The sequence below is a fragment of the Bufo bufo genome, chromosome 6 (assembly GCF_905171765.1).
Source record: "Bufo bufo chromosome 6, aBufBuf1.1, whole genome shotgun sequence".
NCBI classification, from domain to species: Eukaryota; Metazoa; Chordata; class Amphibia; order Anura; family Bufonidae; genus Bufo; species Bufo bufo.
In genome coordinates this window covers 361139866-361163981 of record NC_053394.1, presented here as the reverse complement: position 1 = coordinate 361163981, position 24116 = coordinate 361139866, and the positions used below count along the sequence as shown (strand labels likewise).

General features: G+C 46.3%; 1 protein-coding gene across 1 annotated transcript in view; it reads left to right on the top strand.

Moving 5' to 3' along the window:
* The window catches only part of LOC121005732 (polycystin-1-like), a 116813-nt gene that overhangs the window by 4264 nt on the left and 88433 nt on the right, over window positions 1-24116 (top strand). The window contains exons 3-5 of the mRNA XM_040438501.1: window positions 19167-19238; window positions 19349-19420; window positions 22802-22941. Of these exons, the coding sequence (XP_040294435.1) occupies window positions 19167-19238; window positions 19349-19420; window positions 22802-22941 (284 nt within the window). The remainder of the gene's footprint in view (window positions 1-19166; window positions 19239-19348; window positions 19421-22801; window positions 22942-24116) is intronic.

The window sequence follows — 24116 nt, the reverse complement described above, 5'->3', positions numbered from 1 at the left end:
GGCAGCACAGACCGGAATGCCAGAATGCCATTCTGCAGGCTTGGCACACATGGAAGGAAACTCTGAGAGCGTTAGAAACCCTGCTACTAATTGTATATTATATAGTATCAAAGAGATTCTGCAGCAGCTGGGGCATGTGAAGTAAGGTATAATGTAATACCCAATTGTATAGCCCTGGAATCCCTTCCACTGACTTCTACTATTATTACAGCAGGATGTCCTTTACCCATATTCATTAGTTTTATTCATTTCTATAGCTTTTAGGTTACTTTCACATCTGTGTTTTCTTTTCCGGTATTGAGATCCGGCAGAGGATCTCAATACCAAGAAAAAAAAACGCTTCCGCTTTGTCCCCATTCATTGTCAATGTGGGCAAAACAACGGAACAGAACGGAATGCTCCAAAATGTACTCCGTTCCGTTTGGTTGCATTTCCATACCGGACAGAAAATCGCTGCAAGAGATGGTTTTCTGTCCGGCAAGAGATGGTTTTCTGTCCGGCAAGGTATGCGGAGCAAAACGGATCTTACATGAAACACAATGTAAGTCAATGGTGCCGGATCCGTTTTCTCAGACACATTAGAAAACGGATATGGCACCCGTTGACTTACAATGGCGTTCATGCCGGATCCGTCATTGCTATTTTAAAGATAATACAACCGGATCCGTTCATAACGGATGCAGCCGGTTGTATTATCAGTAAAGGAAGCCTTTTTGCTGAACCTTGACGGATTAGGCAAACACGCAAGTGTGAAAGTAGCCTTACATAGTTCATGGCGCTGTGCAGAGATTGTCCTCCTTCACTGTCCCCGAAGCTCACAATCTAAATGCCAAGTTAACCTATACCAGTATGTTTCTGGTGTGTGGGCAGAAACTGGACTGCTTGGAGGAAAGCCACACAAACATCGACTCCCTTATAGCCTATAGCAGGGCTGGCCAACCTGCGGCTCTCCAGCTGTTGCAAAACTACAACTCCCAGCATGCCTAGACTGCTTACAGCTATCAGCCTACAGCAGGGCATGGTGGGAATTGTAGTTTTACAACAGCTGGAGAGCCGCAGGTTGGCCTGCCCTGGCCTATAGGACCCTGGATCACATGTTGGATCCAGCAATTCCATTTTCTCTGTTCTTATATTGGAATAGAAAAATGAAATTGTAACATAGTAACATTGTTTGTAAGGCTTAAAAAAGACCTCCGTCCATCCAGTTCGGCCTGTTATCCTGCAAGTTGATCCAGAGGAAGGCAAAAAAAAAAACTTATGATGTAGAAGCCAATTTTCCTCACTTTAGGGGAAAAAAATTCCTCCCCGACTCCAATCAGAATATCTCCCTGGATCAACGACCCCTCTCTAGTAGATATAGCCTGTAATATTATTACGCTCCAGAAATACATCCAGGCCCCTCTTGAATTCCTTTATTGTACTCACCATCACCACCTCCTCAGGCAGAGAGTTCCATAGTCTCACTGCTCTTACCGTAAAGAATCCTCTTCTATGTTTGTGTAGAAACCTTCTTTCCTCCAGACGCAGAGGATGTCCCCTCGTCACAGTCACAGTCCTGGGGATAAATAGATTGTGTCAGTGATGTGAAACCAGCCTAAGGCTGAGTTCACATGAGCGTTGCGGGAAAAGGTGAGGGTGCGTTGCGGGAACATGCGCTATTTTTCTGCGCGAGTGCAAAACATTGTAATGCGTTTTGCACTCGCGTGAGAAAAATCGCGCATGTTTGGTACCCAAACCCGAACTTCTTCACAGAAGTTCGGGCTTGGGATCGGTGTTCTGTAGATTGTATTATTTTCCCTTATAACATGGTTATAAGGGGAAATAATAGCATTCTGAATACAGAATGCATAGTACAATAGCGCTGGAGGGGTTAAAAAACAATAAAAAAAAATTAAACTCACCTTAGTCCACTTGATCGCGGAGCCCGGCTTTTCGTCTGTCTCCTTCTTTGCTGATTGCAGGAAAAGGACCTGTGGTGATGTCACTCCGGTCATCACATGGTCCATCACATGATCCATCACCATGGTAAAAGATCATGTGATGGATCATGTGATGACCGGAGTGACGTCACCACAGGTCCTTTTCCTGCAATCAGCAAAGAAGGAGACAGACGAAAAGCCGGGCTCCGCGATCAAGTGGACTAAGGTGAGTTTAATTATCATTATTTTTTTTTAACCCCTCCAGCGCTATTGTACTATGCATTCTGTATTCAGAATGCTATTATTTTCACTTATAACCATGTTATAAGGGAAAATAATAATGATCGGGTCTCCATCCCTATCGTCTCCTAGCAACCGTGCGTGAAAATCGCACCGCATCCGCACTTGCTTGCGATTTTCACGCAGCCTATTCACTTCTATGGGGCCTGCGTTGCGTGGAAAATGCACAATATAGAGCATGCTGCAATTTTCACGCAACGGATAAGTGATGCGTGAAAATCACCGCTCATGTGCACGGCCCCATAGAAATGAATGGGTCCAGATTCAGTGCGGGTGCAATGCGTTCACCTCCCGCATTGCACCCGCGCGGAATACTCGCCCGTGTGAACTCAGCCTAAAACCTTATTCACACATCATTGTTTGCTCAGTGATTTCCATCAGTGATTGCCAACAATCAGGAACAAATCTTTCCATTATACCTTATCTCTGTAGGCTTCACTCCTGGCTTTGGCTCACAATCAGGCCTCATGCACAAGACCCTTGTTGAGTTCCGTTCCGCAAAATGGGGTTCCGTTGTTCCGTGATCCGTTTCCGTTTTTGTTTCCGTGTGTCTTCCTTTATTTTTGGAGGACCACCAGACATAAAGGAAGGTAAAAAAAAGTCTAAGACAGGTTTGCCATGCAAATGATAGGAATAAAACGGACGCGGATGCGCGGACGACAATCTGTGTGCCTCCGCGTTTTTTAGCGGTCCCATAGACTTGAATGGGTCCGCTAACCGTTTTCCGCGGACAAGAATAGGACAGGTTATATTTTTTTGATGGACTGGAACCACGGATCACGGACGCGGATGGCAAACGGTGCACTATCCGCATTTTCAACGGCTCCATAGAAATGAATGGGTCCGATTCTGATACGCTAAAATCGGAGGAACGGACACGGAGACAAACAACGGTCGTGTGCATGAGGCCTCACTCATGGAAATCACTGATCAAACACTGACTGTGTAAAAAAGTCCTAAGGTACAGTTCACTCCTTTGTTGGAGCCTCCGTTGCAGATTTGGTCATATTTGCCCGTAAAAATAGCGCAGGATGCAGCACTCTTTTTCTTGTAAAATGATGGAATTGGATGAACCTCATTATAAGTCAAAGGGTCCATCTGTCATGTGATGGGTTCCACAAGTTGGTGTTCAGTTCGGTTGGTGAGGGTATTTAGAGGGAGGGCTATGGCGCAGACTGAACCTTCATCCTTGGTGCAGTAAAGCTTGGCTACGTCTCAGATAATATTTTGCCGCCTGTTTGTCCTCACCGATTAGGCTAGTTTCACATCTGCATTTAACGGATCAGGCAAGCTGTTCTGGCAAAGGAACTGGATCCGGCCTAGCTGGACACTATTGTTGACCGCTGGACCCCATTGACTATAATGAAATCCAGCAGGAAAGTGGCCAGACCCCCACCGGATCTCATTATAGTCAATGGTGTCCAGTGGTGAACGTCAGTATCTCAGCTAGGCCAGATCTTTGTCGGAACAGTATACTGGATCAGTTAAATGCCTCTTTGACACGGTCAGTATTTGTAAGCCAAAACCAGGAGTGGAACCTACAGAGATAAGGTAGAATAGAAATATTTGTGCCTCTTCTGTGTTTTGGACGCACTCCTGGTTTTGGCTTCCAAATACCGATGCAAATATACCTACCGTAAGAAAGAGGCCTACGGCCGAGTTCACACTTCATTTATCTGGTCAGTTATTTCAATAAGTTATGGTGACCCAAAACCAAGTGCGGGTCAAAAACACAGAAAAGGAGCACATTTTTCCATTACACCTGATCTCTGAGTCGGCTTCACTACTGGTTTTGGCTCACATTAAGGGATGGAAATAACTAATCAAATAACTGAAGTGTGAACTCACCCTAAGGGCTCATGCACATGAACATATGTATTTAGTGGTCCGCAAAAAACGGATCTGCAAAAAATACGGATGGGGGGAAGAAGCTCATTAGGGGCAGGAGCACTAACTGGCTCATTTTCCTTAAAGGGGTTGTCCCACGACAAATACTCATATGTGTCAGATTGCTGGGGACAGAGGATAAGTTCCTGTGCTGGGTACTCCACCGATCATAAGGACGGCGGCTCTGTGTTTCCTAGTTTGAACAGAGTGGCGGTCACACATGCGCACTGCTGTTCCATTCAACTACATGCTGAAAAATGGCAAAAAGTTGCAAATTTTTGCGCAAATGAGGCCTCCGACAAAATTTGTGACTTTTTAAGGCCATTTTTTTGGCGTCAAGCTAATGATGTGCTGCTAGATATATCATCTTGCATAAGTGACTGTGATAATCCATTTCTAGACTGTCTAGTCTTAGGGGGTAATGCATCAAGATGCCACTTTTTGGCCTTTTTCTCAAGTGTCTGCTTAAATTGAAGCTGTTTTTTCCCCCCACAAAGTTAAAATTGGTCGCCTGATTTTTCAGTCAAATCATCTTTATTACAAAAGCTCCGTCAGTTTGTACGCCGCCACAGAGGACTCTAGTATATTTGTGTCTTTTTGCAAAAAGTTGTAATGATAAATCTGGCTAAAATTGTAGCTCCGCCCCCCAAAAAACATCTGCCTGCCCCTTGACAAATGTAAACTGCTGTGCATGGCGACCACCCTAGAAATAGCACAACTATATCATAAATTTGGTGCAGCTGCAAATACCTACTCCACTTCTGTGGCGCATCACATTTTGTCTATTACCCCTTAAAAAGGAGCTGTCCCCTCCCCTGACATGTCTGGTTTAGTAGCTGCTTGATTTCCCCATGTAATAAAAACTCTGGAGCATCTATTCTTATTATCACTCTCTGTTGTACTGTTCCTCTATTATTCCTGCTAGATGTTTATGCATGAATTAGCAGGAGCTTGCCATAAAGGTACAGATGGGTGTTACTAGTTGGGGGTGTGTCCTTGCACAGTCTGACATCAGCAGCACTGATTGGACAGAGTCAGCCACACCTGCTATTGGTAACACCCAAAAGTACCTTTTGCAATTTAGCGGTAAACTTCTAGCAGGAATAATATAGGAATGGCACAACATAGAGCCATAAGAATAGACACTCCAGAATTGTTATTACATGGGGGATGCCAGTAGTTACTAAAACTGACATGTCAGGAGAGGGGAGAGGTCCTCTTTAAGTTTGCAGTTATGCAGAAGATTTATCAAAACTGGTGCGAGGTAAAACTGGTTTAGTTGCCCATAGCAACCAATCAGATTGATCCTTTCATTTTCCAAAGGAGTTCTTAAAAATGAAAGGCGGATTCTGATTGGTTGCTATGGGTCACTAAGCCAATTTTCCTTTGCACCATTTCTTAGACACTTTTAGTAAATCTGCCCCTTGTTAGAAGACATATCTCTGGAGACAACGGGGTAGATTTAGCAAAACTGGTGTAAAAGAAAACTGGCTTAGTTACCCACAGCAACCAATCAGATTCCACCTTTCATTTTTCACAGCTCCTCTGGAAAATGAAAGGTGGAATCTGGTTGCTATGGGCAACTAAGACAGTTCTACTTTACACCAGTTTGATAAATCTCCCCCACCATGTCCTATGAGATTCCCCCTGACATTATTTTCTTGGTGTCCGTGGATCACCCGCAGGGTGTCCGCAGCTCCGGGTATCCGGGCAGCCCCTGAGAGAGATCAGGAATGTCCTGGCTGATTGTGCTCAGTCTATCTCCATGGCAATGGTAAGGGACTGTAGACAAAGTGTTCATAGCCGCGGTGACCGCCCCTCTGACCCCGGTGCCCGTCATAAAATCCCATTCCACCCAGGACCCTTCTGAGTGGGATAATGAAAGGCACAAATCTGCAGCCGCACAAAACCAGCTGCATGAGAGCTCATTCCTGTTTCTACCAATACAGGGGTCTCTGTGATAAAACGAAATTATGATAAATCACTTTTTTGTATTTTTTTTTTTAAACTTCCATTTGATAATCCAGAAAGTCCAATAATCCGGCACAGAGCACAGATATGATGTGGATCAAAAGCAGAAGACCAATGATAAACTGTCTCCTGACATGTATTCTTCATACAGTAGTATAACCATTCTGGAGCACCTTTCCTAAGGCCTCTTTCACACGGGCGAGATTTCCACGCGGATGCGATGCGTGAGGTGAACGCATTGCACCCGCACTGAATACCGACCCATTTATTTCTATGGGGCTGTTCAGATGAGCGGTGATTTTCACGCATCATTTGTGCGTTGCGTGAAAATCGCAGCATGCTCTATATTCTGCGTTTTTCACGCAACGCAGGCCCCATAGAAGTGAATGGGGCTGCGTGAAAATCGCAAGCATCCGCAAGCAAGTGCGGATGCGGTGCGATTTTAATGCACGGTTGCTAGGAAACGATCTGGATGGAGACCCGATCATTATTATTTTCCTTTATAACATGGTTATAAGGGAAAATAATAGCATTCTGAATACAGAATGCATAGTAAAACAGCGCTGGAGGGGTTAAAAAAATAATAATAATTTTTAACTCACCTTGTCCACTTGATCGCGGCCCGGCATCTCCTTCTGTCTCCTTTGCTGAACAGGACCTGTGGTGAGCATTAATTACAGGTAAAGGACCTTTGGGGACGTCACTCCGGTCATCACATGGTACGTCACATGATCTTTTACCATGGTGATGGATCATGTGATGACCGGAGTGACGTCATCAAAGGTCCTATTCCTGTAATTAATGCTCACCACAGGTCCTATTCAACAAAGGAGACAGAAGGAGATGCCGGGCCGCGATCAAGTGGACTAAGGTGAGTTAAATTTTTTTATTTTTTTTTTAACCCCTCCAGCGCTAGTTTACTATGCATTCTGTATTACATAGTGTCAACATGCCCATTTGACAAGAGTAATTGTAATCAATTTAGTCATAGAATCCCAGGAGGAATAACAGGGGCACAACACAATGCAGGGTTCTAAGAAAAGATGATCCAGAATATGGTGCTGTGCTTGGTATACTATGAAGAGGCCCCTTCAACGGCTGATCAGTGGGGGTCCTGAGAATCGGTTCAACATTGATCAGATATTAATCACTTATTTTGAGGATCGGCCATCAATATTTAACTCTCTGGGAAAATCCATTTAAAGGGGTATTCCCAACTCGTGCAATAATGGACTATACCACAGAATATGTCATATTTGTTTGATAGGTGCGAGTGCCACCTCTGGGACCTGGTGGCCCCCATCCCACCTGGTGACAGCCTCTGGCAGGTGTAGAACGAGTGAAGAGGTGGATGTGCATGTGCATCGACCTCTCCATTCAGGTCGATGAGAGTTAGTGCTCATTCAGACAGCCGTATGTACGGGTCCGCAATTGTGGAACAGGGTGCGGACCCATTCATTTCAATAGGACCGCACATGATCCGCATCCGAAGTTCCTGGCCCTAGTAGTTTCTATATAGTGCTGATCCTATGCCTTCCGCAAAATACAGAACTCCCACGGCCTGCATCCATGTTTTGCGGATCCGCAATTTGCAGACCGCAGAACACTTACGGCCATCTGAATGAGCCCTTATAAAACCAGTTGAGCTTGGAACCAGATAGAAGAGGAGTCAGGTGAACCCAATTCTCCATGTAGGTGCAGGTCAATCTTGTTGATATTCCATAAATGTTCAAAATACCCCTTTAAGTGGAAAGGGGCCAGTACTAGAGGTCCAGAAGACAACCCGATTTGGAAAGTGGGCAACCACATGTTCTGTACAGATGCAGGAAGGTCTCGAGGAACCCTAAGAAGATACTGAAGGGGGCAGTTACTTTCTCACAAGGGTAATAATTTGAGTACTGGATAGTGAACAATTCCGGAATTGTGTTATGCCTAAGGCAGAGTTTACACGAACGTGTGTGACCCGTGCCCGTGCTGCGGCCCGCAAATAGCAGGCCGCAATGCACGATCGCCGGCCGTGGGGCAGCCGCATCGGATTGCGGACCCATTCACTTTAATGGGTCCGCGATCCGCCCGTTCCGCTAAAAGATAGGACATGTTCTATCTTTTTCCTGAACGGAAGTACGGGACGTAACCCCACGGAAGCCCTCCATAGTGCTTCCGAGGGGTCCCGTCCCGTGCGGCCGTTCCGCGATTCCGGATTTGCGGACCTATTGAAGTGAATGGGTCCGCATCCGTGATGCGGAATGCACACGGAACTGTGGCCGTGTATTGCGGCCCGCGATTTGCGGGCCGCAATACGGCCACGGATCACACACGTTCGTGTGAACTTAGCCTAAGGGTATGGCCACACGGTTAGATTTTCTCATGCAGTTTTGGATAGTGTTGAGCTAATCCAAACGAAGTGGAATTCGATCCGAATTTAAGGGAAAATTCAATTCGCTGCAAAGCCAAATTTTTTCATGCTTCGTGATAGTGAATCGATTTTCCCTGAATGGCGGTAAAAAATAAATAAATCATACTTACCTGATCCATTTGTGCATGAAGAGCTGGCAGCCGCCATATTGATTGAAGATCTCACACGAAATCTTGTGTGTGGTGATTTATGACGTCACCACACCGAATGATGCGATGAAGACATCAAAGGGCAACGCAAAATTTCGTGGTAAATCTTCAAACAAGATAGTGGTGACCGGCTCTTCGCAATCAAATGGATGAGGGAAATGACGGACAGGATACACGGATCACGGAGGCGGATAACAAACGGTGCATTTTCCGAAAGTCAATGGGTCCGCAGAAAATCACGGAAAACGTAACAACGGCCACGGGTGCACACAACGGTCGTGTGCATGAGGCCTGAGGCCTTATTAGAATTCTTGCTCACGTAATTTCTGAGACAAATCCCTCCATCTAATCAGGATGTTAATGGATTGCTCCACATTCCAGTCATTTCTGTGGGACGCTGTTTTCACACACACTGAGCAAAAACAATTCTCCTCGGCCATGTCCAGATCCTGATTGTGAAGACACAATGGAAGGGGAGAAGCTCGTTACTGGAAGAGATGTGTGCTGAGACATACTGTGAAAGAGTCCACACATGACGTGCCACAATCCGTCCTCCGCAGCGTCCGCATGCTGATTAGATGGTCATTATGCAGCTATGCGCCATGATTATTACAAGCTGGATATTATGCAGTTATTTAATATGGATCCACAGCCCACTTCTTACCAGAGGCCTAATAGATATGAGGCTGTGCAGACGGAGAACACATCTCTATATATATTGTGGATTTGATTTTTTAAGCAAAATTGAATATTAGACCAAATGACCCTAGGGCGCATTCACACAGTCAGTTTTCTGCGTGCAAAACTAGGAGTGAATTCAAAAAATAAGAGAAGTCGTTTCTGATCTCCATACCAGTGACGGTCAGTTTGCAGTGTTCGCCAGCGAACACATGCGGGCTGCCATCTTTAGTAAGGTAGATTCACCCGTCCGGCGATGCACAGGTAAGCTCTTACCTGTGCCTGTGTCGGGAGCCGGTCTGAAATCAAATGCAGTCACCGGGAGCAGGCAGTTCCGAGAACAGCCCGATGAAGGCCCCCGGCGGCTGTTCTCGGAACTGCCTGCTCCCGGTGACCGCATTTGATTTCAGACCGGCTCCCGGCACAGGCACAGGTAAGGGCTTACCTGTGCATCGCCGGACGGGTGAGTCTACCTTACTAAAGATGGCAGCCCGCATGTGTTTGCTGGCGAACACTGCAAACGGACCATCACTGCTCCATACCTTCTCTCCTTCTATGATCCACTCTGGATTTTCGCTTCCAACACTGGTGCTGATCGAAGTATTAAAAAATTCGATTCGGCTGCTTCACCGAATTTTACAAAAAAATTTGCTTTGTGACGAATTACTTAGTCACGAAGCGCATTTCGTTGTAAGTAGTGGGTGCAATGACAGGGAGCGCACAGTGTAAAATAGAAAAAAAAAAATCATACTTAGGCCTCCTGCACACGACAGTGTTTTTTAACGTCCCGCAAAACGGGGTTCCGTTGGTCCGTGATCCGTGGGTCTTCCTTGATTTTTGGAGGATCCACGGACATGAAAAAAAAGTCGTTTTGGTGTCCGCCTGGCCGTGTGGAGCCAAACGGATCCGTCCTGAATTACAATGCAAGTCAATGGGGACGGATCCATTTGACGTTGACACAATATGGTGCAATTTCAAATGGATCCGTCCCCCATTGACTTTCAATGTAAAGTCAGGAGTTAATATACCATAGGATCGGAGCTTTCTCCAATCCGATGGTATATTTTAACTTGAAGCGTCCCCATCACCATGGGAACGCCTCTATGTTAGAATATACCATCGGATTTGAGTTACATCGTGAAACTCAGATCCGACAGTATATTCTAACACAGAGGCGTTCCCATAGTGATGGGGACACTTCTAGTTAGAATATGCTGAGAACTGTGTACATGACTGCCCCCTGCTGCCTGGCAGCACCCGATCTTTTACAGGGGGCTGTGATCAGCACAATTAACCCTTCAGGTGCCGCACCTGAAGGGGTTAATTGTGCGTATCATAGCCCCCTGTAAGAGATCAGACCCCCCTCCCTCCCCAGTTTGAATATCATTGGTGGCCAGTGTGCGCCCCCCCCGGCCCCCCCTCTATTGTAATATCATTGGTGGCCAGTGTGCGCCCCCCCCGCCCCCCCTCGATTGTAATATCATTGGTGGCCAGTGTACGGCCTCCGTCGGCCCCCCTCCCCCCCTCTATTGTAATTTCATTGGTGGCCAGTGTGCGGCCTCCCCTCTCCCCCCCCCCCCCCCCCCCCCCCCCCCCCCCCCCCCCCCCCCCCCCCCCCCCCCCCCCCCCCCCCCCCCCCCCCCCCCCCCCCCCCCCCCCCCCCCCCCCCCCCCCCCCCCCCCCCCCCCCCCCCCCCCCCCCCCCCCCCCCCCCCCCCCCCCCCCCTCCCCCCCCCCCCCCCCCCCCCCCCCCCCCCCCCCCCCCCCCCCCCCCCCCCCCCCCCCCCCCCCCCCCCCCCCCCCCCCCCCCCCCCCCCCCCCCCCCCCCCCCCCCCCCCCCCCCCCCCCCCCCCCCCCCCCCCCCCCCCCCCCCCCCCCCCCCCCCCCCCCCCCCCCCCCCCCCCCCCCCCCCCCCCCCCCCCCCCCCCCCCCCCCCCCCCCCCCCCCCCCCCCCCCCCCCCCCCCCCCCCCCCCCCCCCCCCCCCCCCCCCCCCCCCCCCCCCCCCCCCCCCCCCCCCCCCCCCCCCCCCCCCCCCCCCCCCCCCCCCCCCCCCCCCCCCCCCCCCCCCCCCCCCCCCCCCCCCGCCCGATCATTGGTGGCAGCGGAGATTCCGATCAGAGTCCCAGTTTAATCGCTCTGGGGCTCCGATCGGTAACCATGGAAACCAGGACGCTACTGCAGGCCTGGTTGCCATGGTTCCTTAGCAATATTACAATATTAGAAGCATCATACTTACCTGCTGGCTGCTGTGATGTCTGTGTCCGGCCGAGAGCTCCTCCTACTGGTAAGTGACAAGTCTGTGCGGCGCATTGCTTAATGATCTGTCACTTACCAGTAGGAGGAGCTCCCGGCCGGACACAGACATCGCAGCAGCCAGCAGGTAAGTATGATGCTTCTAATATTGTAATATTGCTAAGTAACCATGGCAACCAGGCCTGCAGTAGCGTCCTGGTTGCCATGGTTACCGATCGGAGCCCCAGAGCGATTAAACTGGGACTCCGATTGGAATCTCCGCTGCCACCAATGATCGGGCAGGGGGTGGGGGGAGAGGGGGGCCGCACACTGGCCACCAATGATTTTCAAACTGCCCCCTCCTGCCTGGCAGCCCCTGATCTCTTATAGGTGGCTATGATATGCACAATTAACCCCTCAGGTGCAGCACCTGAGGGGTTAATTGTGCGGATCACAGCCCCCTGTAAGAGATCGGGTGCTGCCATGCAGCAGCGGGCAGTCATGTACACAGTTCGTAGTATATTCTAACTAGAAGCGTCCCCATCACTATGGGAATGCCTCTGTGTTAGAATATACTGTCGGATTTGAGTTTTCACGAAGTGAAAACTCATCTCTGAAAAAGCTTTTATGCAGACGGATCTTCGAATCCGTCTGTATGAAAGTAACCTACGGCCACGGATCACGGACGCGGATGCCAATCTTGTGTGCATCCGTGTTCTTTCACGGACCCATTGACTTAAATAGGACAGGTCACATTTTTTTGACGGACAGGAAACACGGATCACGGATGCGGCTGCAAAACGGTGCATTTTCCGATTTTTCCACGGACCCATTGAAAGTCAATGGGTCCGCGAAAAAAAACGGAAAACGGCACAACGGCCACGGATGCACACAACGGTCGTGTGCATGAGGCCTAATGGAAACTGTATAAAAGAGAAATACAGCGGCTCACCCGTTTCAATGGTTCTGCAAGAAAAATGGAATGTACTCCATATGCATTCCGTTTCCGTATTTCCGTTATTCTGTTCCGTTCAAAGATGGAACATGTCCTATTATTGCCCGCAAATCACGTTCTGTGGCTCCATTCAAGTCAATGGGTCCGCAAAAAAAAAAAAAATTCTATGTAATTACTGTATACTGTATAGGCCATACGGAAAAACGGAACGGAACCGGAAGCACTACTGAAACAAAAAAACGGAAGAACGGATCCGTTAAAAACAGCCCGCAAAGCACTGAAAAAGCCATACGGTCGCGTGAACAAGACCTTAAATCGTAAAAAGTAGGCTCAGTATGATCCTAATGTGCCTATTTCATCCAATAATCCTGCGGATTTGATTAAAACGTCCTTTTTGTTGTATCCCAAAAAAGAATGAGTGCTCATTCATTGCAAACAGCTGTAAACAATGTCAATTCTTCATGATTCAGTTTCATTCTCTCATCAATGTCCAGGATTATGGGCAATAAATGGTTACTTAATCCAGGTTTTGTATATAATTTGATGATGGATAATTACTTTCTTTTCAAGGTGCAAATGATGTTATTGCTAATTCAATTTCATTCATAAATCAATGTACATAATTATAAACATGAGAAGAATGCTTGATCCAGATATTATCAATCAGTGTTCATAATTCACTCTATATATATTGTTTGTCTTTTCAGGTGTAGATAATAATAGAAGGTTGTTCTCGCTCTGCTTTAGATGCTTATGTAAATAGTGTAACTCTTTGTTACAATGAAATTGAATTAGCAATAACATCATTTGCACCTTGAAAGTAAAGTAATTAGGCTACTTTCACACTAACGTTATTCTTTTCCGGCGCTGAGTTCCGTCCTAGGGTCTCAATACCGGAAAAGAACTGATCAGTTTTATCCCCATGCATTCTGAATGGAGAGCAATCTGTTCAGGATGCATCAGTTCAGTCTTTTTGACTGTTCAGGATGGAGATAATACCGCAGCATGCTACGGTATTATCTCCGGACAAAAAAACTGAAGACTTGCCGGCATTTTTTTCCATAGGAATGTATTAGTGCATTTAAAATACCGCAATGCCGGATCGGTCCTTCCGTTCTGCGCATGCGCAGACTGAAAAAAAATGCTGTCCGGTTGCATGCAGATTACTTGATCCGGCAGGCAGTTCCGGCGACGGAACTGCTTGCCGGATCACTCTGCCGCAAGTGTGAAAGTAGCCTAATCTATCATGAACATTGATTCATAAATCTAATTATATGCAAAACCTGGATTAAGTAACCATTTATTGCCCATAATCATGGACAACGGAAAACGGAACAACGGACACAGAACAAAACAACAGTCGTGTGCATGAGGCCTAATAGTGTTTTTTCTTGGGATTTAATGATATTGTGTATATATGTTCAGGATGTGTCTAGTCACATCTATAACTGAGTGCCAGCCTACATCCAGCACAGCCCTATGTGCCGCTGGCAGTTAGTTTGCATCTGACTCAACAACACAGGAGAACACACCAACTGATAGCTGACGTATTAATTTGTGACGTGTACTCGCTTTTAAATACTCATTCCTATTTTATGTAAATATCTACCAATATTTATTTTTATATATACAGTTTTTTCCTGCCTATAAGACTACTTTTTAACACATGAAAATCTTCTCAAAAGTCGGGGGTCATCTTATACACCGGGGGTCGTCTTATATGCCAGGTGTCGTCTTATATGCCGGTATACGGCGTGCTGAAACTTACTTCCTAGCCGGACTGGAGAAGCTGTCCTTCTCCAGCTTCAGGGACAGGCGTCCTCTAGCGGAGCCATCATGCACTGCATCCCGGCCAGCCGCTCCTGAAGCAGCCCCCTCTCCATGCTCTCAGTGGTTTTCTCATGCCGGCAGTATCACATTGCATACTACCTCTCAGATCGTCTTGGAGAGAGGGAGGGCTGGGCAGGCAGGGAGAGCGGAACCACCCAATCCAAGCAGGCTTTGTATGCAGTGTGCACAGAAAATACCGGTACATCGCTTGCCGTGATTGGCTGGTTGTTGTATACTGGGTTGGATTGGCGATTCTGAGGGAAGGCAGGGGGACGCACGAGCATCTGCACTTCAGCCAATTCTAATGTTGGAACGGCGGATCTCTAATGAAGTTTGGTGTGCATCTTATCTGTGGTGAAAAAACAGAGTCTATCTGGGGAGAAGATACATGTGGTGGTGAATACAGTACAGCACCAGTATCTGTACATACAGTACAGCACCAGTACATACAGTACAGCACCAGTACATACAGTACAGCACCAGTATCTGTGCCGGTTCATACAGTACAGCACCAGTATCTGTGCCGGTTCATACAGTACAGCACCAGTATCTGTGCCGGTTCATACAGTACAGCACCAGTATCTGTACCGATTCATACAGTACAGCACCAGTATCTGTGCCGCTTCATACAGTACAGCACCAATACATACAGTACAGCACCAGTATATGTACCGGTTCATACAGTACAGCACCAGTATCTGTACCGATTCATACAGTACAGCACCAGTATCTGTGCCGCTTCATACAGTACAGCACCAATACATACAGTACAGCACCAGTATATGTACCGGTTCATACAGTACAGCACCAGTATCTGTGCCGGTTCATACAGTACAGCACCAGTATCTGTGCCGGTTCATACAGTACAGCACCAGTATCTGTGCCGGTTCATACAGTACAGCACCAGTATCTGTGCCGGTTCATACAGTACAGCACCAGTATCTGTACCGATTCATACAGTACAGCACCAGTATCTGTGCCGGTTCATACAGTACAGCACCAGTACATACAGTACAGCACCAGTATCTGTACCGGTTCATACAGTACAGCACCAGTATCTGTGCCGGTTCATACAGTACAGCACCAGTATCTGTGCCGGTTCATACAGTACAGCACCAGTATCTGTGCCGGTTCATACAGTACAGCACCAGTATCTGTGCCGGTTCATACAGTACAGCACCAGTATCTGTGCCGGTTCATACAGTACAGCACCAGTATCTGTGCCGGTTCATACAGTACAGCACCAGTATCTGTGCCGGTTCATACAGTACAGCACCAGTACATACAGTACAGCTTCAGTATCTGTTACATACAGTACCGCACCAGTATCTGTGCCGGTTCATACAGTACAGCACCAGTATCTGTGCCGGTTCATACAGTACAGCACCAGTATCTGTGCCGGTTCATACAGTACAGCACCAGTATCTGTGCCGGTTCATACAGTACAGCACCAGTATCTGTGCCGGTTAATACAGTACAGCACCAGTATCTGTGCCGGTTAATACAGTACAGCACCAGTATCTGTGCCGGTTAATACAGTACAGCACCAGTATCTGTGCCGGTTCATACAGTACCGCACCAGTATCTGTACCGGTTCATACAGTACAGCACCAGTACATACAGTACAGCACCAGTATCTGTACATACAGTACAGCACCAGTATCTGTTAATACAGTACCGCACCAGTATCTGTGCCGGTTAATACAGTACCGCACCAGTATCTGTACAGGTTCATACAGTACAGCACCAGTATCTGTACCGGTTCATACAGTACAGCACCAGTATCTGTACCGGTTCATACAGTAAAGCACCAGTATCTGTACATACAATACAGCACCAGTATCTGTACATACAGTACAGCACCAGTATCTGTACCGGTTCATACAGTACAGCACCAGTACATACAGTACAGTATACAATTGGCTAACAGTCAAGACCCCATCATGGCTCTACCAGCAAGAAGAAAGAAATATGAAGCCAGTTTTAAACTTAAAGTTGTAAACTTTACAGCCATGGAACATAATAACTGCGCTGCTGCAGGACAATATGGAGTAACAGAAAAGATGGTTCGGGACTGGAAAGCAAATGAAAAAGCATTAAAGAGTATGCCAAGGGGTAAGTGTGCATTAAGAAGAGGCACCCCACATTGGCCCGGACTCGAAAAACATGTAGCAGACATGGTGAATGAGCATCACCAAAACGGTTATGTAGTGACACGAAATAAAATACGTTTGTTTGCACTTCACTTCAGTGGGCCAAATCTAACCCAGATAACAGCAACAGATTTAGGGCCACTGTATCCTGGTGCACTAGATTCTTGGAAAGGCATAATATGGTACTGAGGCAAAAGACGAAAATTGCACAACAATTACCTGCAGATCCTGATGCCAAAGTAAATAGCGTTGGAGGGGTAGTCTTATACGGCGAGTATAGCCCAAACCCTATATTTTAACTGGAAACGTTGGGGGTCGTCTTATACGCCCAGTCGTCTTATACGCCGGAAAATACGGTATTTTTTTAATATATTTTTATTGTCTGCATTGATTTCATTTATACTTGGTATAATAAAAACTGGTGATTGAGTGCCTGTTAACTTTTAGAAACATAATTGTAATAATGTGCATGTTTAATAATGCGGCATTGTAAGGTCTCTTTAGACAGGTCGACTTAACGGGCAATTATCAGGAACGAACTGTCCTTTCCTGATAATTCCCAGCTCGTCAGTAGAGGTGAGAGCTGCATGTACATGCAGCAATCATATCCTCTGTATAGGTCAAGCAGCTGTGATCGCTCGTCCCCATAGAGATTGCTGATTTCTGGTAGTGATGGACAAACATCAGCCGGGACGGTCAAATCTTCGCGAACCGCAAGTTCGTGGCAGGCCCCATTCACTTTAATGGCAGGCGAACCTGAAAAACCTTCAGCTCATATTTGCAGCCACCAAATACTTACAGTCGGTTCAGACTGAGCGTTTTACAGCGCGTTCCTACGCGCTGTAAAACGCTCAACAAGGAGAAACCAATGCTTCCCTATCGGCATGGTTCTCACCTGGGCGTTTTACAGCGCATACGATCGCGCTGTAAAACGCCCGACGCCCCAAGAAGTTCAGGAGCTTCTTTGGGGCGTAGTGTCGCGCGTTCCCGTACATAGACTTCCGGGAACGCGCGACTATGGGCGTTGCTTGTTGCCGGAGCCGTGTCTGTAAACGCGTGATACAATCGTCTGAACCCAGCATGACTAGAAGTGCACAAATAGTCCCACAACATGGACAGTGACATACCAAAGGGGGATCAATGACAAAAATTCCAACAAAAAATATGTATCTTAATCAGGGGACATTTTTATGCGTCTTAAAGGGAAATTCTGTGAAATGTGCCCTGTTGGAGCCTGTACGGGCCTTAAAAATTAAGCATTCACCTGACATAAAAGAAATTGTGATTATGTGGCTCGAGATACATTATGCGATCACTGAATAACAGTTTTCTGTAGCCCACTTTTTTTTCACTTTTTTGGGGGGGGCAACTGGTAAATCACACCAGTAGAAATTATTTCTTCCAATGTCGTTTGTCACTATCTGTAGCTGAGGTAACGCAGCAAAACCACAGACAAATGCTGCACTACCTAAATGCACTATATAGAATGTATATACTGTAATTGGTATATAACACCCCTGATTCAATCAGTTTTTTGGGGGGCAACTGGTAAATCACACCAGTAGAAATTATTTATTCCAATGGCGTTTGGCACTCTGTGTAGCTGAGGTAACGCAGCAGAACCGCACACAACTGCTGCACAATACAAATGCACTATAATATACTTTCTAGAAAGTATATTATAAGTATATTACACCCCTCAGTAAGTCACACCTATCGATAGCACACCTTTTTTTGGCCATATTAGCTAGCGTTTGGTGTCCCTAACAGACTGTCCCTGCTCCACACAGCAACCTCTCCCTACACTGGCAAAACACTGAATGTAAAGTGGTGGCCAGATCAGGTTTATTTATAAGGTAGGGGGTATGTCCATGTGCTGAAACGTCTCAATTGGCCTGTACCACCTGATGGATGTGTCATGGGTCAAAGTTCTTCACAATGTAAAAGAATATGGCGCCAGCGCACATCACCAAATGTTCGCCAGGTTCGAACCGCAAGGCCGTCTCTAATCTCTGGGCAGCAGAACCCCACCCACACTCCGCCCTCGCTCCTTTCTGTAAAACTGGAGTAAAATGCCATTGAAAAGTCACAGTTCTGGTGGATTTGCGACTTTTCTACGCCAAAAACTGGTCTAGGGGAAATAAATAATTTTCTTCATTATTTCAAATGTTGACCCTTCTATTTCAAGACTTCTGCAATTTGCCCTGGCATGCTGGATATCAGCTTCTGGACCAATGGTAACTCATTCTTCCCAGTCAGTGCTTGGAGTTTATCACAATTTCTGTGTTTTTCTTTGTCCACCCGCTTTTTAAGGATTTACCTCAGGTTCTCATTGGGATCAAAATTCCTGGCCGTGGATCCTAAGTTTCAATGTTTTGTTCACCTAGCCACTTAGCACTCTTGACTTGTGACATGGTGCTCCATCATGCTGGAAAAAGCCTTGTTCCTCAACAGATTACTCCTGGATGGTTGGGAGAAGTTGCTCTTGGAGGAACTTTTGATCCAATTCCTTATACATGGCAATGTTCTTGGGCAAAATTGTGAGTCCACTCTCTTGGATGAGAAAGGTCTCAGGATGCTAGAGTGCTAAATCAGTGGATCTTGATCGATTAGGATCTATCTTGGTCTTTTACTATGTAAAGTATATTTAACCTCAAACATTTCATCTTCATGTAGGGATCTCTCAAGAAACCAGTTGACTTTGCTTCACTCAAAAGACTTTATTGGACTCCAGAACATAAGGAACCTGTAAGTACAGAATTGATGGGAAAAGCAGAAATCACACTATGGTTGATGAACCAGAGGTGCTGTGTATGTTTCACACATGCAGATCTTCTATTCACCTTTCTTCTCTGCAGGTATCTAAGTCACAACCAGATTTGGATAATTGATGAATTATGGGATGTATCCCTGCCTGAGCTGCAGACGTTGTGAGTATTATTACATTGAAACATGCTTGTACTACTCAGAAATCATGGGCAAGCATCCCAAAACCCCAATGTGACCCTACAATAAGACTACAGAATGCGATTTCCACTTTCTACCTGCCTAGAGTTACCTGCCCGGCTATTACCGGTAATAATACCTAGATGCCTGTACTTGTTATCAGTGACTGATAGCTTTCTCTGTAAAGGGCCACTTTCACACGACTGTATTTTTGCTCCGCATCCAATGAGCATTTTTTGCAGCTTGGATGCAGACTTATTCATTTCAACGGGGGAGGGGCCGCAAAAAATGCAGACAGCACACGGTGTGCTGTCCGCATCCGTATGTCCATTCCGCAGGCCAGCAAAATAGATAGAACATGTCCTATTCTTGTCCATTTTGCGGACAAGAGTAGGCATGTTACAATGGGTCCGCAAAAAAAACAAAAAATAAAACGGATGCAACATGGACATTGTCATCCATATTTTTGTGGATCTGCGATTTGTGGACAGCAAAATACATACGGTCGGGTGAATGCATCCTTAGGCCTCATGCACACGGCTGTTGTGCGGTCCCCAATGCACGGGCAACGTCCATGCGGCGGCCAGGACGGATCGAGACCCATTTAACTTGAATGGGTCCGTGATCCGTCCACAATGCAAAAAAATAGAACATGTTCTATTTTTTTTGCAGTGCAGAGGCACGGACAGAAAGACCACTCCGTAGTGCTTCCGTGGGGTTCTGTGCCTACGTTCCGCACCGCAGCTCCGGACACCATCCATGATGTGGGGAGCACACGGCCGTTGCGCGCATATTGCGGATGCACTGTTTGCGGGCCACAATTTGGCCACGGCTGGGCAACGGCCGTGTGCATGAGGCCATAGTGTTTATACAGAGAAAGCTGTCATTCGCAGATAGCTGTACACAGGGGTGGTCTTAAGTTCAGAAAAAAAGGTATACATGTATATATTTAAAGTTTTACTGAATCTTTTCCCTTTCTTATCTATTAACTACACTGCGTGCAGAATTATTAGGCAAATGAGTATTTTGACCACATCATCCTCTTTATGCATGTTGTCTTACTCCAAGCTGTATAGGCTCGAAAACCTACTACCAATTAAGCATATTAGGTGATGTGCATCTCTGTAATGAGAAGGGGTGTGGTCTAATGACATCAACACCCTATATTAGGTGTGCATAATTATTAGGCAACTTCCTTTCCTTTGGCAAAATGGGTCAAAAGAAGGACTTGACAGGCTCAGAAAAGTCAAAAATAGTGAGATATCTTGCAGAGGGATGCAGCACTCTTAAAATTGCAAAGCTTCTGAAGCGTGATCATCGAACAATCAAGCGTTTCATTCAAAATAGTCAACAGGGTCGCAAGAAGCGTGTGGAAAAACCAAGGCGCAAAATAACTGCCCATGAACTGAGAAAAGTCAAGCGTGCAGCTGCCAAGATGCCACTTGCCACCAGTTTGGCCATATTTCAGAGCTGCAACATCACTGGAGTGCCCAAAAGCACAAGGTGTGCAATACTCAGAGACATGGCCAAGGTAAGAAAGGCTGAAAGACGACCATCACTGAACAAGACACACAAGCTGAAACGTCAAGACTGGGCCAAGAAATATCTCAAGACTGATTTTTCTAAGGTTTTATGGACTGATGAAATGAGAGTGAGTCTTGATGGGCCAGATGGATGGGCCCGTGGCTGGATTGGTAAAGGGCAGAGAGCTCCAGTCCGACTCAGACGCCAGCAAGGTGGAGGTGGAGTACTGGTTTGGGCTGGTATCATCAAAGATGAGCTTGTGGGGCCTTTTCGGGTTGAGGATGGAGTCAAGCTCAACTCCCAGTCCTACTGCCAGTTTCTGGAAGACACCTTCTTCAAGCAGTGGTACAGGAAGAAGTCTGCATCCTTCAAGAAAAACATGATTTTCATGCAGGACAATGCTCCATCACACGCGTCCAAGTACTCCACAGCGTGGCTGGCAAGAAAGGGTATAAAAGAAGAAAATCTAATGACATGGCCTCCTTGTTCACCTGATCTGAACCCCATTGAGAACCTGTGGTCCATCATCAAATGTGAGATTTACAAGGAGGGAAAACAGTACACCTCTCTGAACAGTGTCTGGGAAGCTGTGGTTGCTGCTGCACGCAATGTTGATGGTGAACAGATCAAAACACTGACAGAATCCATGGATGGCAGGCTTTTGAGTGTCCTTGCAAAGAAAGGTGGCTATATTGGTCACTGATTTGTTTTTGTTTTGTTTTTGAATGTCAGAAATGTATATTTGTGAATGTTGAGATGTTATATTGGTTTCACTGGTAAAAATAAATAATTGAAATGGGTATATATTAGTTTTTTGTTAAGTTGCCTAATAATTATGCACAGTAATAGTCACCTGCACACACAGATATCCCCCTAAAATAGCTAAAACTAAAAACAAACTAAAAACTACTTCCAAAAATATTCAGCTTTGATATTAATGAGTTTTTTGGGTTCATTGAGAACATGGTTGTTGTTCAATAATAAAATTAATCCTCAAAAATACAACTTGCCTAATAATTCTGCACTCCCTGTATTTATCAACCTGCTCAGCTCCCCCTGATTTATAATCTGCTGCCTGCAGATTGCACTGCAAATTTTTTAAAAGTAGCAAAACATAACATCATATATATTTAATATCTCCATGATTGTCCTTAGCCACAGATTAAAGTTATCATGTCATTTTTACCAAACAATAAACAATGTAAAAATGTAACAATACCATAATTGCTGACACCATCACCTTTTTATAACCCCTTCCTGATGCAGCAATTTTCTGTTTTTCATTTTTACTCCCTGCCTTCCCGGAGCTATAACTTTTTTATTTTTCCGTTCACACAGCTGTATGAGGGCCTGTTTTTTGCAGAACAATTTAACTTTTTAATGGTACCATCATATGATGTAGCTGGAAAAAAAATTCTAAATTGGGTGAAATTGGAAAGAAAAAAATGTGATTCAGCCGTTGTTTTACGGGTTTTATTTTTACGGCGTGCCCTGTGCGGTAAACCTGACCTGTTAACTTCATTCTGTGGGTCAGTACGATTACAGCAACACCACATTTTAATAGTTTTTCTCAGGTTTTTTTCAAATAAAAATAAAATAAAAACTAGCCATAACATTCTGACCCCATACATTTTTTGGGATATTAACGACGGCGACAGAGTCACACCGAAGAAGTGATCAGCCAGTGTTGCCGAGCAGCTAGTGTTGGCCTTCATTTAGAAAAGGCTAGGCAACCATTTTAAGCAGATATGTCAGAGCTAACAGATCTTCTTTACATAAAACAATGGTTGCTTTCCGCTTCTCTTTGTGTCCACAACCACAGTTTCATTACTATATTGCAGGGATATGTCTGGCAATCGTGTGCCATGTGGTTGTCCCTTGAACCGTTTCGTTTCCCATTTGGCAGCAGGAGTGAAAATAGTCATGGACCCAGAGACAGAACGTTGCCTTCATGATACCAGTATTCCTCTACTTCCCTGTGGTAAGAAACATGTAAAGCAACCCCCCTAGTTATGCCTCCTACGCTCCCCATACAACCTCCCACCCACTGTTATGCGCCCTTAGTGCCCCCACACAGTGGTTATAAAGCCTTAGTGCCCCCACACAGTGGTTATTCCCCTTTAGTGCCCCTACACAGTGGTTATGTCCCCTTAGTGCCCCCTTTAGAGTAGTTATGCCCCATTAGTGCCTCTTTTGCTGTAGTTATGCCCCCTTAGTGCCCCTTCACAGTAGTTATGCCTCCTTGTTGCACATTTCACAGTAGCATACCCCTTTTAAGAAAAAAACACAAAACAGTAATACTCAAGTAGCCCCATTTCCCCAATGTACTGATCACATCATGTTCTCCCTAGCAGGGGGGAACATCGCTGCTCAGCAGAGAGCGCACAGGTCAGGGACAGGCCAGTGAATGATCTTTGCCCTCCGCACTCTTCCATTCCATCCAGCAGGGGCGATTATGTCAATGCATCACCCTGGGGAGAGCACAGGCTGAGAAACAAGACACGGGCCTCCATGGATGACCGACATCCATTACAGCCTAGGCCTCCCTGCCACTGTGGGACCTGTAGCAGCAGCCGCTGCGGAGGTAGTTTCGCCTCAGAACAAGTTTGTGTCACCCCCAGTTTGCAAGACGGTCACAGGGGCTCGAATTGCCCCCTTTGAATGGAGCGGCAGTCAGGCGTGCACATAGAGCGACAGTCATGCGTGCGCACTTCAATTCCATTTAACACTATGGATCTGACGGATGTAGCCAAGTACTTGTACTTGACTATCTTTGGCAGTCCCATAGACTGCCAGAGATAGTCCCAGTAGCCTCCATAATTCTTAAATGGAAAAGTTTGGAACAACCAGGACTCTTCCTAAAGTTGGCCACCCCACCAAAATAAGAGAAGAGGGAGAAGAGGGCCTTGGTATGAGAGGTGAATCTAATTGTCACTCTGGCTTGAAAAATCCTGTGTGCAGATGAAGAAACTTCCAGAAGTTCAACAATCACTGCAGCACTCCACCAATCTTGGTTTTATGACACACTGGCCATAACCAAGTCTCTCTTCAGTCAAAAAAAGATGAAAGCCTACCTGGAGTCTGCAAAAAAAGCACCTAAAAGACTGTGAGAAACAAAATTCTCTGGTCTAATAATACTAAGATTGAACTTTCTGG